This window comes from Acanthaster planci, linkage group LG18 (assembly GCF_054643075.1).
Source record: "Acanthaster planci isolate LZ-2023a linkage group LG18, COTS_SCS, whole genome shotgun sequence".
NCBI classification, from domain to species: domain Eukaryota; kingdom Metazoa; phylum Echinodermata; class Asteroidea; order Valvatida; family Acanthasteridae; genus Acanthaster; species Acanthaster planci.
Genome location: NC_141794.1, coordinates 13,309,113 through 13,325,843, shown reverse-complemented (window position 1 = coordinate 13,325,843; position 16,731 = coordinate 13,309,113). Strand labels below are relative to the sequence as shown.

General features: G+C 39.0%; 2 protein-coding genes across 2 annotated transcripts; one reads left to right on the top strand and one right to left on the bottom strand.

Annotated features, from left to right (window-relative positions):
• Positions 1-25: 25 nt before the first annotated feature.
• On the top strand, positions 26-10,569 carry LOC110985677 (ATP-dependent RNA helicase DDX24-like). The gene is made up of 15 exons (XM_022246863.2): positions 26-349; positions 1,182-1,473; positions 2,422-2,576; positions 3,350-4,363; positions 4,621-4,731; positions 5,164-5,282; positions 5,538-5,683; positions 5,970-6,088; positions 6,644-6,813; positions 7,094-7,205; positions 7,332-7,449; positions 7,901-8,075; positions 8,302-8,366; positions 8,777-8,875; positions 9,298-10,569. Exons 1-15 carry the CDS (start codon positions 56-58, stop codon positions 9,441-9,443), a joined length of 3,135 nt encoding a protein of 1,044 aa, XP_022102555.2. The 5' UTR covers positions 26-55; the 3' UTR covers positions 9,444-10,569.
• On the bottom strand, positions 9,618-16,529 carry LOC110985678 (cathepsin K-like). The gene is made up of 10 exons (XM_022246865.2): positions 16,372-16,529; positions 15,035-15,337; positions 14,624-14,802; positions 13,963-14,215; positions 13,384-13,579; positions 12,914-13,110; positions 11,835-11,926; positions 11,498-11,659; positions 11,128-11,317; positions 9,618-10,955 (listed from the first exon to the last, which is right to left on the bottom strand). The coding sequence occupies exons 1-10, from the start codon at positions 16,412-16,414 to the stop codon at positions 10,756-10,758; spliced, it is 1,815 nt and encodes a 604-aa protein (XP_022102557.2). The 5' UTR covers positions 16,415-16,529; the 3' UTR covers positions 9,618-10,755.
• Positions 16,530-16,731: the final 202 nt, after the last annotated feature.

The following is a 16,731-nucleotide window of genomic DNA, read 5'->3' as shown; positions in this document are numbered from 1 at the left end:
CTAGTTGTGAAAGGGGGCGCTATTTAATTTTTACAGCAAAACCTTACTATGCAAGATGGCGACTTCCAGAGACAGCACGAGTTCCAAGTTTGATCCAGCCTTTGATCAAGTTCATAGGCGAAAGAAAATGAAAAAGAAACCTAAACTAGAGACAGGAAAAACTGAAGAATCTGATGTGGAATTCAAAGGAAAGTGGACGGTTGCAGATGTGGATTACAGTGCCCTTAAGTTGGACGAACTCCGTGAATTTATGGGCATTGAAGAACTGTCAATGGAGCACGCGGTAGTTACTGGAAAACCGTCGTCAGCCCACTCAAAGCGTTCAAGGAATCGTGGTAAACGACGTCGAGTAAGTATCGGGGGACATGTAAATGAAAGACAGAATTGCAATACTTGTTTATGGAGAGTTAAGAGGAGTTGGTCTTTATCATATCTACTTGTCTTTGTCTATGTTTTTATTATATTTACTTTTAGATACTCAAACTCCAAAACGCCCTGCCTAAAAAATCATTATTTACAAAAAAAATTATTATTTTCACAAAAGACTATCAAACAGACCTTTGAGATCCCAAATAAAAAAGCAACAGTAAAGGGCGTAAAATGCGCATACATACAAGTATGTGTACGAGGTACCTCCGCAATACATGTACCTACCTAGGCCTAGGCTTAAACGATTAAATTCTATGATAGGCCTACATACATAATATGTACTGCTCAAATGTTTTGGACTCAAATCTTAAACTTTTATTCTCATGGCCTAAATAAGACGCGCAAAAAAAACTTTTGAAATCATCATTCAGGTAGCGAGGAAGAAATGTAATCTGATGTGATGTAGGCTATGTTAACATTGTCACTGATATGTAATCAAGTAAGTTTTAGTCACCATGGTAACTGCATACCCGGTACTTACATGTATCAGCATTTTAAATATTCAAAATGGAGGGTAGAAGCATTATTCATTGCCTAACTTTGTAATAAATAACACACAGGGACTAGACCTTAGGTGTTAAGGTAAAATCAGAGGCTATTCTTTATTTTAATGTAATTCCAATGAATGCAAAGATTTACTTAAGACTATGTGACAAGAAGAATGAAATACCCCCTAACGTGACGTCATGAATGTGCATAATGTCTGTTGTAAATTTTGAATATAAATATTGTAATATTTTTGAATTTTGCAGAAACAGCAACAAAAACAAAATTCCACTGAAAACCAACAAGTATCTCCACCCAAGAAGCAGAAAATGAGAAATCAGAGGAAAAATGCTTCTCAAGATCATACAATGTCAGGAAAGATGCAGCAAGAGTTGACAAAAAGTGATATCGGTAAACGTGCAGAAGAAGTTGTAGAGGTTACCATGAATACCAAAAGGAAGAGCATAGACAAAGTAGAGACAGAGAACCAAAACCCCATGCAGAGTAAGAAGGAAATGAGTTTCACCAAAGGGATCTCTGTTCCTAAAAAAGACAGTAGTAAGTTTATTTTTTTGTTGTCTTAAATATCTTGATATTTCACAGTGTGACTAAGATGCACAAGATTCATAAGTACCTCCAGTGACAAGCTCCGAGTGAATGCTTTAGCCATAATATCACCATGCTCTACAGAATTGTCCATGGACTTTGAGATGCTGAGCAGACATACTGCTTCTTCTTCACTGTATTAGGCATGCTCAGAACTACGTGTATGCACACATGCTCAGAAAAAGTGTGCATGCTCAGAACTGTTTGCCGCCACCAAGCATCCCTAAGTCTCCCATAGACCCATACTGCAAAGTCAAATCATATCAAAAGACCTTCCCGAGTGTCATATACTTGTGGAATATACTAAATAGACAGAACAAAAAAAAATGCTTGTCTTAACTGGAGTCTTGTCTTACCCGAGCTTGTATTACCGAAGAGTCAAATGTACTACACTCAGCTGTGTCTACCAGTTACTGGAGGTCTTGTGGAACCGCCTGAGCCTGCAATTCCTGTGTTTATTTGTTATTCTACAACTTTTGTTGAATTCTGGTCTTGCTTCACAGCCTTTGCACTGTGTTCAATATGATAATCCATAGGAGCTATTTACATGTAGCTCCTAAGAGAGATGTACATGTACATGTACTTGGTTGATGTCTGCACTAGTAAGCAGGAAGTCATGGGTTCGAGTCCCACCCAAGTACACTTGTGGGTTTCTTTACAAGCTTTGACTGAGCATGCAGTGTTACAATACAGGTCTGGCAGAGCAAAACTCCAAAATTAAATTACCATCTTCCTGATGCAAATTAATCCTTAGAAATAGGGATGTACTTGGTGGAAGAAGAAGAAAGATGCAGCATTTTAGTGATTATTGTAGTGGCAGAACTTTATTCATATTAAACATTCTTAGGTGAAAAATTGTATTATGATTATTAAGATTTTTTTATTTCAATCTTTTTATAGATGTTAATATGCCAGCTTGGAAGACTCTCCATGTTCCTCTGCCAGTTCTTAAGGCACTTCAGGACCTTGGCTACAAGGAACCAACACCTATCCAGAAAGCATCTATTCCTTCAGCCATTAAAGATAGCAAGGACATCGTTGGTGCTGCAGAAACAGTATGTCAATTTTCAGACTTTATGCATTGCAATTCCTCTAGGTTTCTGATGATTGTTAAAATACTAGAAACCACATACTGTGGTGTTTCAGTGTTTGGTCTTTTGCCCGGCAGAAGAGCGTTCAAGCCTTCTTCTTCCAGAGCAATCATTGCTACAGCTGGCAACAGGCAACAGACAATTTGTTGTGTGGATATATTGGAGACATCATTGATTGACAACTGAGAGTTGGCATGGGCGTAGATCTCAGGGGGATGAAGGGTGTATATCCCCCACTTTTCGAGGGGGGAATTGGCTGTTGCATCATCCACTCACTTTTTGTGATGAGCAAGGAAATTAAAGCGGATTGCGAAGAATTTTCAGGATTTCCCAAGGACTAAAATGTTTGCAATATTACTAAAAAGGGAAAGCAATATTTAAAAACCATAAATACGCCAATCTGATGTAAGATGGATGAATTTGATACACATTATAGATGCACATCTTTATCATGAACTCTGCCTCTACATAATGTATATTCCCCCCCCCCCCGTTTTTCACATTTTAAAGGGCCAGGCGAGAAGGCACCCCCCTACCTTTCCCCATGGCCCATTAGGCCACTGAACCGGAGTGGGGAAGTTACACTTTGAAATTCAGTTTGAGAGTCTTGTCAACTTGTTTGTCTGATGCTATTTCCTGTGATCTTGCATGGATTGAGTCATCTATGTGTATGGCCAAACTATGTGCAAGATATTGCTCTTACATGCATAGTTTAATAAACTGTTTCTTGTTGACAGGGAAGTGGAAAGACACTTGCATTTGGTATTCCAGTGATCCATAACATTCTACAACACAAAGCAGCACTACGGCGGGAAGCCAGATCAAAGATCTTCAAGCTGGCAAATACTGAATCCACAGATACCACAAAGCAGCAAGAAACATCTACCAAAAGGACTGCCAAAGAGACAGCAAGTGACCCAAAGAAGGAACAAAAAGCCATTAAGTTTCCTCACAGTAAAAGATCTGATGGCAAGCCATTAGAACTAGAAAGAACAGTGGTGAAAAGCAAAACAAAACAAAAGATGACGGGTCAGGAAGAAAAGACAGAAATTCAAGAACAGGACAGTGAAGATACAAATGTGGAAGATAATGACGAGTTTGAAATGGAAGAAACGGAAGATGACGATGAAGATGAAGATATTGAATATGATTTTGATGACGACGATGAGATTGATGAGGATGAAGCAGAAAGTATTGATTTTGATGAGGATGATGCTGATGACAGTGAAGGCAATATTGATGACATTGAAGACTGGGAACAAGAGGATGGAGGAGATTTCGCTGAGGCACAGAATGATGAAGACTGTATGGATGATGAGGGTGATAATGATGATGACAAAGACCTGAAGGGAAAAGTGGCCATCAAAAAGAAAGAAAAGATACCTGTGGAAAATGACAAACCCTCTGACAGATCTAAAAAACCTAAGGGCAAAAAGGGGCAAAGAAAACGGAAATTCCGCACTCGGGAACGCAAAGTGGTAGAGCTTGATGGTGCAGAGTTTGAAGGAATTGAGCTCATCAATAAGATGGACAAACGAGGCTTTGGTTGTGTTAGAGCCATTGACGACATCTCAGATGCAGAACTGTTATCTCAAGTTGGTCTGGGCGAGGTAGTTGAACAAATAGATGATGCAGGGGATAGGTCCAGTGATGACCAAGAGCTTTATGCCATGATATTGACACCAACAAGAGAACTTGCCATTCAGGTCAAGAATCATTTGGTTGCTGCATCAAAATACACTGATATCCAGGTAATGATAACATTCAGAGGGTTTATTGAAGCACTTGGCCCCAAAGTAAAAGAAACTCTACAGATACGGTTAAAAACTGCTAATTGTTGGATAACTTGGAGGAAAAGTTTTTCATAAGTAGTAACAGATACTTGGCTAATTACTACTTGACCAGTTCAGATGTAAACATACCATGGCCAAACTAGAAATAAATACTTTGGCAGCTTGCATGGCTACCTGCTTATCTTTGGAGTTGCTAATGATGCCTTTGTCCCTAGATTGCAGTGATTGTTGGTGGAATGTCAGCACAAAAACAAGAACGAGTACTAAGGAAACGACCAGAGATAGTGGTAGGCACCCCAGGAAGAATATGGGAACTTTTCAGAGAGGTAAACAAGTTCATTTCTTTTTCAAGATGTACTTCTGTTGGGGAGATGTTAAACTAGATAACGAGTTTTTGCTCTTGCATCAATGATTATCAATTAACACTGTAGGCTCAGTGCTTTTTCCCTGAGAGCTTGGAAAAACTTTACAAGCTAACTCATTTATACAGCTTACTTAGTACTTAGTGTTAAGTAATAAACATCGGTGTAAGGACTACAATTTGGTATTAAATTGAAGCTTTTTCCTTTTGTTTTCAAAAGGAAATTCCAAAAGTAAATTTTATCTCCTGAGATGGAACTCCAGCGATACCTTTGAGTCCTGGAATTCAGGACAGGAATTGTTCCTTAAGCAGGACTGAGGGGTAGAACCTCCTAAAGCCCAGAAAATCATTTTCTTCAGTATGCTTTGTGTAACCAGTGACATTTCAAATCCAACAGGGGGAGCCACACTTATCAACAATGTCAGGAGTTCGCTGCCTTGTTCTTGACGAAGCAGACAGAATGATAGAGAAAGGACATTACGAACAACTGATTGAAATATTACACCACATGAATAAGTGAGTATAGCTCCATCACTTCAAAAATTAAAAGTAAAAGTCTTCAGATTTGAAAGTAGCAGTGATAGAGTTGATTTGGGGTGCATTCAATCTCTGTGACTTACTTGTCTTCCGTGGAGATTTTGAAGTTTATGTGAATATTCGACAGAACACGAGTGTCTGTGAAATAGGAGGATTTGAGGTTGATAAGGAGAAATCACTTGTAATACTGTGATGCATCACAGCTTTATTTCATTTTTTCCTTATCCTGTGTAGCTCTCCTGCTAGTCTTCAACGACAGACATTTGTGTTCTCTGCAACTTTGACCCTGGTGCATCTTGGACCTGACCGGAAGAATTTGGCCAACAAAACCAATAAGAACAACCCCAAGCAGGAGAAAAAAGACAGAAAAGAGAAACTCAGTAAGCTGGAAATGATGTGATTGTTTCTGAATGTTTAAAATTCACTTCAACATTTTTGCTTGAGACAGTTGTAGGACCAGAAATTGGTCCATGAATAAAGCGCTAGGACTTGGGTCAGGAACAACAAAGTCCCAAGCTTTGAAATAGTGCCATTCTTCACATATGTTTATTCAAAGAAAACCATAAAATCCATGATCTCAAAAAATGAGTAAAATCATAAAAGTTATGTTTTATATTGGCTGAACAGTTGTTACGCAGTTGGATGCTTCCTTCTTTTTTGGCCCAGATGCCCTTATGAAGAAGGTTGGAATCCGAGATGATCCAAAAGTTGTTGATCTAACACAGAAACAGGGAACAGTAGCCAGTCTAATGGAAGCCAAGATCATTTGCGATGTTACAGTAAAGGTAATGTGCCATGAGGTCACAAGAGAAGGGCTGCTTAACTTGATAGACTTTAATACTCTCCTGTTATCTGTAGAAGGTTTGCACAGCAGTACAGAATGTTGCATTGTTTGCAGCAATACTCTTGCCGTGTGGTTGTTCATTTTCAGCCTGCACATGATGGTATGCAACTGACACACCAGAAAACAGGTTCAGGTTTTGCATATTTTCTGTTGCATTTGTGAACATAACCATCACATAACTCACATAATGCACTGCTAGAAGGTTTTCCAAACCAAATGTTGATGGTTGACATTTAGAATGCACAACATTTGCTCCAGAAGTTAGTGATATTACAATGGTAATTTCTCATTACAAAACCAGAGTAGGGATTTCAAGTCAGTCTCCTTGCGATGGACAGAGCATACTGCCTGACACATTGAGTTCCTCACGGTTCTTTTCAGAACCATAAAGACTCACCAAAAGATTGTATCCTTGCATGGTGCTACTGCAAGCTTTCCGACCTTAAAATCAGAGTTCTCGGGTTATTTTAATCCAAACTCCTCTTCGTTTTTGCAGGACGTTTACTTGTATTACTTCCTGCTTCAGTTTCCTGGACGGACCCTGGTTTTCTGTAACAGCATTGACTGTATCCGTCGTTTGTGTTCTATCCTGACACTCCTAGCCTGCAATCCACTACCTCTACATTCATCAATGCATCAGAAACAACGATTGAAAAATCTAGACCGGTATGCAGGTTATGTGCCTCAACGATGCTTGGCATCTGAATCTCAGCTAGTTTGAGTTGTTTTGTTCTGTTTTTTCTCTACTCTGACTTTGTTAAATTTGCATCATCTTCATCGTGTGATTTGTTGATACATTGTCAAGTTTCACGTGTCGTTATTTCAGCATTCAGTTTTTCTAGCTTCCTCAGACAACCTTTTCCCTTTTAATTAGGCAAGTGTCCTGTATCAATTCATTTCTTGACTTCTTGGTGCTTTTTCTGTCTTTGTTTGCCGCTACCCTCAGGTTTGCCTCCAATTCTACGGCTCTGCTCTTGGCCACGGATGTAGCAGCGAGAGGCTTAGATATCCCTGATGTACAGCATGTTATTCATTACCAAGTGCCAAGGACTTCAGAGGTAATCAGATCTTGTCTTTATCTTCACAGTTCAATACACACTTTGAAAATGAATTCTACACAGACACTGCTGTTAATTGAGAAAACTGCAGGATTTGTTTGCGCTTTCAAATATTGCACCTGTCAGATCTATATCCATCGCAGTGGACGTACTGCTAGACAAGCCAAGGAAGGCATTAGCATCATGTTGGTAGCTCCATCTGAAGCACACTTCTACAAGAGAGTCTGTAAGACATTGAAAAGAGGCAAGTTTAACTTTCTGCCAACTTTTAACCAGGGGTGAGATTTCTCAGCCTTTTAGCTGATTTCAGCTTTAGTTTTTATTTTGGATTCCAACTTTTTTCCTCACCGGCTATGTACAAAAGTATAGGAGATTTTCACAGTTCAGCTTCTTTATGCCCTTTTTCAGCTCTTTTCAGCTATTTTTATCATTGGTCAATCTCACCACTGTTATACAAATCAGAATCTCCAGTATTCTGGTTGCCTTGGTAAATACCCTAGTCCTGTAAGTTTATCTCACACTCACCAATTACTGTTCAAGTTTTGGAGATTTTCTATAACTGTTCTAATGTCACTCATGCCAACAAAAGCCATCTCCTGTGTTCTAAATCAGCTCCTCTGCTCCATCCAAACTAGTGACATTTGTGCATTTATTCTTTGTTTCACTATTACTTTTTCACTGTATTCTGCCAACAGATGACATTCCCAGTTTTCCAGTAGATCACATGTACTACAGTGCTGTCAAGGAGAGAGTTGACTTGGCCCGACTCATTGATCTAACCAATCACCGCATGGAAAAGAAGAAGCATACGAATAATTGGTTCATCAAGGCAGCTAAAGATCTAGATGTGGATCTGGATGAAGATTTAATGTATCCTGGATTTAAAATGACCAATTAAAAAATTGCTGCTCAAGGGTTGTGACCGTCCCAGTTTATTCCTCATAAAGTTTTTTCAGCCCTTTCTTTGCAACAAATGAGACAAGATTTACTTCTTGTTCTTTTGCTTGTTGCTGTTGCTTTAAAGCTGCAGGAATATGATAGCTGCTGAATTAAACACAATAAATTCATGTCAAATAATTCTTTAACATTTTCTCAGCTTGCATGATCTAGGTGATGCGAGAGAGCAAGGACAGCATGAGAGGAAACTTCAGCATATGAAAGGTAAATCTCCTTGCTCAAAATAATTCTGGCCAGGCAGAATTGAGAAAGTGTGTTGGTTTTTATTGGAAAGGTTTATTAATGAGCGTTGATGAAGACAGTCTCTTATCAAAGCCAAAGCAGGCTTCCAGTGTTACATCTTTGGTCAGCATTTCCCAGGTATTTCCAATGGGCAAAAACCCAGGCTTGTGTGTAGCTCTAGAAGACACATTTAGATTCACTGCAACATCAACTCAACAACTTTCATGTTATGGCACAGTAGCAGACATACTTTGCATTCAACTCCCGATGATATGCTCATTAGAAGATACTATGACTTGTAGTTTGTTTCAGTACCAACTTATGAAACCTGTAGTAATGTACAAGTTATGCCACGTTTGATTTAGTCCTGCTGTTAAACTATCTGTTGGCAGGTGAATTGAAGTCACTTCTGAAACGTACCATCTTCCCTCGTGGATCATCTTGGCTGTATCCAACAGCTGCTGGAAAGCTAGTCAGCCCACTTACACTAGGTCAGTTCAGATGAACACAACTTTGAAGGATAATTAACTAATGACCTAGTGGTAAAATGATTCAAAAATTCCATTACAAAAAGTTGATAGCATGCAGTGGTATAGTCTGGTATTCCTGAACTCAACATAGCACTATTATCCTTGTTCATCAGGCCAATTTAAATTGTGAATAAATGGTTAACATAATTCTTTAACTGAAAGTAGAGCTTTGTTATTCAGACAAATGCGGCACTTGATTAAAATAATGGAACAGTAGACAGTAAAAGAACATGTACATTCAAATTCACCTGATAACATGTTTCAATAAAATTCATGACTGAATATGTGTGTAAGCAGTCCAAGGTTTAGTACTCTTTACACTGCTAGATTGTGTGCTACAAATGTGTTTCCAAGAATGGATTTGTTCCTTGTTTTCTGAGCAGGTACCAGCAGTGCTTTGGGTGTGGTAAAGAGCAAAGTAGATAAAAGGAAACTTGAGGCCAGTCAGCAAGCTGAGGCAGAACCTCCCAAGAAAGTCAAGAAATCCAAGAACAAGTTTAAGAGAGCAGCAGATGAAACGGCAATCTAATCCTAACCTCCCAAGAAAGTCAAGAAATCCAAGAACAAGTTTAAGAGAGCAGCAGATGAAACAGCAATCTAATCCTAAGTGTCCGTTCTTAAAATAAACGTATTGCAGCGTCATGTTTTGACATTTATTTTCAAGCATGAAAGAATTATCAGAGACTTTTGCTTGTACACTCTGTTTCCGTTGACATGGATTGTTTTATTTCATTGTATGAATTTTGAAATGAGAAAGAAATTTGATGTCTCTTTCAAATTACTTTAATAACACACACTTCATTTAAATCGTAAGATAAGATTTAAAATGAAAAAGCAGTTCAATATTAAATGCAATTAAGCAACTGAAGAATTTGAAGGAAAATTTGGAGGCATAGTCACTAGATTCCCTAATTTACACACAGTAAAATCTAATGCTTTATTTCAGTCATTTTAGTTTTTCCATTACATTCTCTAGAAAAGCAAGATCAAAATACATTTCCAGAAAGGTACAAATGTGAAATCAAATTCCATATTTTGTATTTTAATTCAACTTTCTTCATTTTGATTTCAATTATTTGTGGCAAACATTTTAACTCATCTCTTTCAATAACTTCAGGTCACCAAGTAATTTATGACACACTGGGCTTGCAGCCATATTATACTGGAGGAACTAGAATACATCATTAAATATGGTCAAGCTATTTTATCATTAGAAATGTTCACTAAATCATAGAATTAGCAGTACATGTATAGAAAAGCCATCAAAAAAAGGGTGACGAAAGTGTGCCCTTACTGGGATCATATTTTGGGGAAGGAAAATCTGAACTAATTTGAGGTATTTCCAAATGTCCAACTACAGCATTGATCATCAGTTCTGGGTCCTAGAGCAGAACCAATGTTTATAGTACTGTATCAAAGAAAAGACAAAACTGACAAAACTTACAAGGAAAGGTGATGATGATGGATACCAGTCAGTTAAAGTCAATTTGACTCAAACATGGTAGCAGATTCTTTTCTAATAATCATAAAGAAACTTCCATCACAACACTTCTGATTCATGATTATCTCCATTCTGAGTATTTGTCAAACATTTTAACAGCTGTTTTAGTACAGACTGCAGAAAATAAATTTACTAAAACAGTCGGAAATTTCAATTTGGGTTGCAAAATTTGCACTGAATGGTTCGTCTGCATTCAAGTTGTATGCCTTAGCCATCTGCCTTACAGGCTACCATTGAGGAAGTTAGACACCAATGTTTTATTTACCAATACCTTAAGGTAACCTTAAAACCATACCAACACAGAATGTGTGCTGAGTCTGCATGGATAACTCGTCACATTCTACTTGAGGACAACATAAGATGCATCAGTAGCCACACCACAGTTATTGCCTTGTTGGTTCATGAGAATATAGCCATTATTGCCCCAGTAGGTAGACCAGGAGTTTTTAACAATCCAGTAGTTTGTGGTCTGGTTCCCCATCTTCTGGGACCCGTAGCCCACAACCAACACTGCATGATCAAGATCTGCAGGTTTGTTGCCTGTATAAGAAAAATCAAAATGTAAACTTTTATAAATATCACACTAAATCTTGACATGCATTATTTAACAGCACATAGAGAGATTGATAAACACATACTAAAAAACTTTAACTAAAACTCAAGAGTACATTTCTGATGAAATGCTGGGGCATACGAACATTATACATCTTACCGCAGTTCTTGTCATAGTAGATCCCAGAGGCATAGAAGCCAAACGTCTTAAGATGAGCATCAATACCAACGGTGATGGGACCAACATTAGCCACAGCTGTCTTCAAAGCTTTCATGTCTCCTGATGTCACATTCACATAGCTTTTAAGCTGAACTGCTGCTTTCTTGGGATCATAGTGACACATTCCATTCTAAGAACAAAAACAAAAAGTTCACAATACTCTAGGTAATGACTACACTGGCAATGACTCAAGCACATTGTGACTTTTACTAAAGAAGGCATATACAGCAAACAGCATGAATGAACCAAATGAAACACAACAGAGTTGAACTTCTTTTTGGAGACAAGAACAGAAGTCCATGTAGTCTACCTGTCCCATATAAGACCCATAGTCGTCTTCAGTCATCAATCCATGGTTCTGTTTAATCCATGAAAATGCTCTCCATTCCTCGCCACCATCACACGCATTATCACCAAAGCCCCAGGAGCAGTCCATCAAATTCTGCTGCGAGAAACGCACCATTTTCTTGTTCTGTTGAGGAAAAATGGAAATATTGGCCATGACACTGGTTAGTACAATGAAGATATTTAATTTAAATGATGACAGATTCTTTTTATCTAGATTTATCTAACTGCAAAATACACACATCAGTTGATTTCCATGTGACAAAAGACGGCCTTTACATAAGTCGTCCACTTGCTCATACCTTCAAGAAGTAGGCTCCTTCAATCGTCCCTGTAGCTCCAAAACTCCAACATGAACCACAAATAGCCTGGTCTTTGACTTGAGACACAGCCCCTGCACGGAGATTGAAAACAAGTCAATGACAAAAGGCTAGATTCAATAAAGGATGGTCATTCCCTGTTTGACTAGTTTAAGCTGATAGCCTGGTTGTAGTGCTGTGATACAATCACAAGCACAATAATGAAAACACAATGAAGACAAAGGCTAGAGCGACAACATACAGCTTGGTTCTAATTAAAGGTTCTAGCAGTGTAGATTCTAACAAATATGGAACAATACAAATTGTCATACCTCTGTCTTGGATACTGTCCATTTATTGGCCCAGATCGATCACATGAGAGGTCAATATATCTGCACATCACACTCACCATGAAATATCTCTTTCGTGCACATGCGCACGAGACAGAAGAGCTTCAGAAAGTTGGAGAGGGAACATTTCAGATCCTTTAGTCAGTTTTGCATGGTACCCGTAATACATTTTGTGCATAGGCTACCAGGGAATATGATCACACTCATAAAACAGACTCGTTCCCGTCCCTGCAGCGTATAAGGTAATGTGGGGACCACTAACCAGACTACATGTACTAACTGGTACCTGCACTAGTTTCATGTTAAAGTTTATGCAATAAAAGAAGTGAGGGAACAGTGCATTTGCAGATGATACCATTTACGTCTGTTTAATAGGTTAATTGTACTGTTTGACAGTAGGCTTTTGTCTTCTGAAATTCAGAGCTTGTTTCTTTGGATAAATTCCTTAAGACAGAGGTATGATAAAACAACTTTCGACCACTGCGGTGTGGGACATGACGTTTGGGTACGTATATTGCCCATGGCTTCGTCTCGGGGCACAATGCATCCCTCGTGTGTTCAAAACGTCATATGCCACACCACAGCGGTCAACAATTGTTAAATCTCAATCTAAATCGTGGCATCGGTAAATTTTCATAACAGTGGAAGTTATTGCTTGACTTCGAATAACCCCGAAGTAAAGCCCTCATCAAACACCTTTTTAGCAAACATTTGCAGTTTGGAGGTGCATACCCATAAGACGCCAATCAACAAAGTCTGGAGGAGTTGGAGCACTCTTGAACTCGTCATAAGGGAATGGTGCCCCGCCATTGTAACCAGTGGAAGTACGACGACCGCGCATCACACGGAGCTCATCCTCAGACCAATCAGCAAGATGATTAACTCCAAGTTTGTAGCTCAAACCTTGACGATTAACACCATGAATAAATCTGCAATTCAAAAGCAAACTGATGCTCTGAGGAAGTTCCCAATGAAAACTCTTATTCTCCTCAAAATAGTTTTCTTTGGAGTTCCATCAGCTCAGCTATTAAACTCTGTGTATTAACATACAAATACAAACTCCAAACAGTCCTGATTCTCCGATTTAAAGTTGTTCAACTATCCTTGTCTTTGTCTTTGTCTTTGCTTCAACAAAGACATCTGGTAAAAATGAGGTTGCTGAAATAATATTAAAGAATTCTTGAATGTAGTGGTTTACTTACCGGACATTGTGCGTAAACTGAGTCCTTCTCTTAGCATGCTCCAGTGCATCGGTGTATTGTTTGCCATGAATGGCCTTGTGTTCAGTAAACATCTCATGGTAACGATCTCCAAGCTCTGGATTTATCAATTCACGGTAGGGATTAGCAACAATATGTTGCTCTATACCAGGACCAGGAAAACTTCCACATTTGATACCTGTGTGATGTAAACAGCAGAACAGTTTATTTGGGTCAGCTCCTGAGTTGCAGAGTCGTATGATGGAGACTCAGGAGGATATGTAAGTCAAAGATTTTCTGTGGCAGGAATGGAACTCAGGAATGTTGTACGTGTTCCCTGTTCTAGTTTTTGAATACCAATACCGAGCTGACCCAATCACTGAAAACAACAATTTTAGAAATTCACAGTTACTCTTTGTGAATTGAAAAGAGCTAAATTACCGGTACCTGATAAAAGAATAATTAAATGTGAAATGTTAACCCCCCCCCCAAAAAAAGGTTACCAACCATCAGTCACCTTAATTCAGTTTATAGACTATTTCTGTGGTGATCTTCCAGAAATGTAACCCACTAAACACTTACCTTTTGGAGTGCTGAATGTGGAAGGATCTATGGCTGTCATGTTGTCAAAGAAATCAAAATCAATGACATACTTGTCAAAATGAGAGCGGAGGAGAGAGTCATAACCAAACATCTCATAGCGGACTGGGACAACAGGCATCATAGTGGAAACGTAGAAAGAATATCTGTTGACCTTAGCTCTTTTTACTCCTTCAAAGACAGTTTTTTTCCACACATCAGTAGACTCCCCATTAATCATTTCCTGCCCGGCATACTGTAAGAACACACCAAAAAAAACAGTGATATGAACTGACTAACTGAATAATTTTCAATTTCAAAATAATTTAAACAGCATGGTACTATTTAATTAAAGTTGATGGATAAAACTCCATCCAGACTTTTACGTTCACCATAGTTAATTCAATGGTTTTCATTTCCCACTGACCCCCATTTTGGCTTTGATTGAAGACAAAATAATTTATGATGCTGCAGCCATTGTCTGGGATTTCCTACCATGAAAAAACAGAACAAATGATCATAGGCCTACTACGAATTTCTGCAGACAACTAAATTTTTTTTTCCTCTTTCCCTGAGAAACTGGCCCTTCATCAAGGTGAGAAAAATATAAGAACCATGGAATCAACAATGGACGCCCTTACAAGGTGTCATTGCCGGGACATACCGTGAAGTTTTTTAGATTAGGGAGCATGTTTTGTGGCATCACCGTAGCGCTTTTGGTGCCGTTGATTTGGAAGCAGGATACCGGCTGGACATCAGTGCCCTTCCCTTTCACTGATGGTGAAATCTTGTACGTGAATCCATGAGGCTTCTGGTCTCCACGATAGAAGACCTTGTCCAAACCTTGGGAAAAAATCTTCTGCTTGAGATAGACTACTGAACTAATTTAAGCCTAACTTCAACAGATGAGTGTTATAAAGGCATATTAATCAGCATTGCCTTCTTTATCAATGCTGTTTAAGTGCGCACAGATTAAATTGATATCAAGGAACAATTTCAATTTCACACTGAAGATGACTCTGTGTAAAGACAATTTCAAGTACGAATGATAACAAATGCAATCTCAAACTAGTACCATTGTAATAATCAATTCTTCCCATTGCCTTGGGACCATCAAAATAGATTTCAAATGGTTCATCCAGCTCAGCATACGGTAGCTTAACATGGCCCCTTGCATGGTACCTGCCCCCAAAAACAGGGACCTTGGGAGGAGGTGTAGTGGTGTGTGCATGAGTGGTTGGTACTACAGTGGCAGGTTGTTGTGTTGGAGCAGTTGGAGGAGGTGTGGTGGTGTGTGCACGAGTAGTTGGTACTACTGTGGCAGGTTCTTGTGTTGGAGCAGTCGGAGCAGTTGTTTTTGGAGCACCAAAGCATGTGCCTAAAACAGTGAAAACAGGTACAAATATATCAGAACAACGGGACATTCAAGTGCCATATCAATTTCTGCGTGTGTATGGGTCAACCTGGAGGTTGAGTAAAGGCAGTTCCAACGTATGGTACTTGAAAAATTATCAAAAAGTTACAAAATGTCTTTAATGGACGTCATAACAAGAAATTGTTGTTTTTCTCTTTATATATTGACCAAAACATCAGTAAAATACTCTCATTGGCATAGCACGTCAGGCCAGAGGTCATAACAAACCGGCCTGGTATACTTGATTTCAGCACGTGATTAAGGTCTACCCGGGTTTTAAGTAAAAGTAGCTAAAACTTAATTGAAAAATTATCCAAAAATTACAAAGTATCTTTAATAAATGCCACAACAAGAAATTTGTGGTTTTATCTTTATTTATTGACCAAAACATCAGTAAAATGTTCTCATTGAAATAGCACCAATGATTAGCCACGTGGGGCTTCGGCAGTCAATAGAACATGGGCAGAAGATTGTCGGCAGGTTCAATACAACCTTTGATGTTGTGCCACCAAACGGATGTACGCACTGTACAGCTTTGAAGCAGAACATATGCTCTTTCTTCGGGTACATTGAACTTTCATTAATTTGACAATTCAATAATTTGGATTTACATTTCCTCTGTTGTCATGCAGAGATTCGCTTTTGAACAAGCTGCGTTGTATGTGCACAGTACGTACACACACGTCTTGAACACTTGCGGTAAAATCATCTTGACAAGTGTTTGGGTCGTAAAATGGCAAGCCCGATGGGAAAGTGATCCTTCATACCAGAAGGGTAAGTGAGAAGACATTTAAGTGCTTTACTAATTGTTAAATGCCATCTCAGGCTACCACCGTCTTAGGTATTACAAATGCCCTGGCAATTACCAACTGAGTTTAAAAAGTACAAACGTAGGCCTAACGAAAATTTTGTTCTTTCTGAAATTCCATCCACCATGTCCACAATCCAGTGAAAGCTTCAAAACACATCAATGCCATATTGCGTTTGAATATACTAACCAACAAAAGCAACCAGCCCCCAAACCACGACAAATCCTTTCATTGTCGACCACGAATGTTGCACTCAAATACAGAAACTTGGAATGCAGTAAAAGGGAACGACGAACTTCTGCAAGAAAGGAAGTGGCGGATCCCCGGTTAGTCTGGTTCCTAGATTACATCAGTACAAAAGTAATAGCTTAAGAGTAGCGTGGTGGAGAACCTGACTGTCTGGTGACTGGTCACATGATTTGTCCAAAGTTTGAAGGGCACATGACCACTGAGCTGGCGTTACAGGGGCGGGGCTTGGACGGAGGAGGGGGTTTGGTTACCATGTGTCAACTCAACTCATGGAAGAAGGAAACAAAATCATATTCCTTC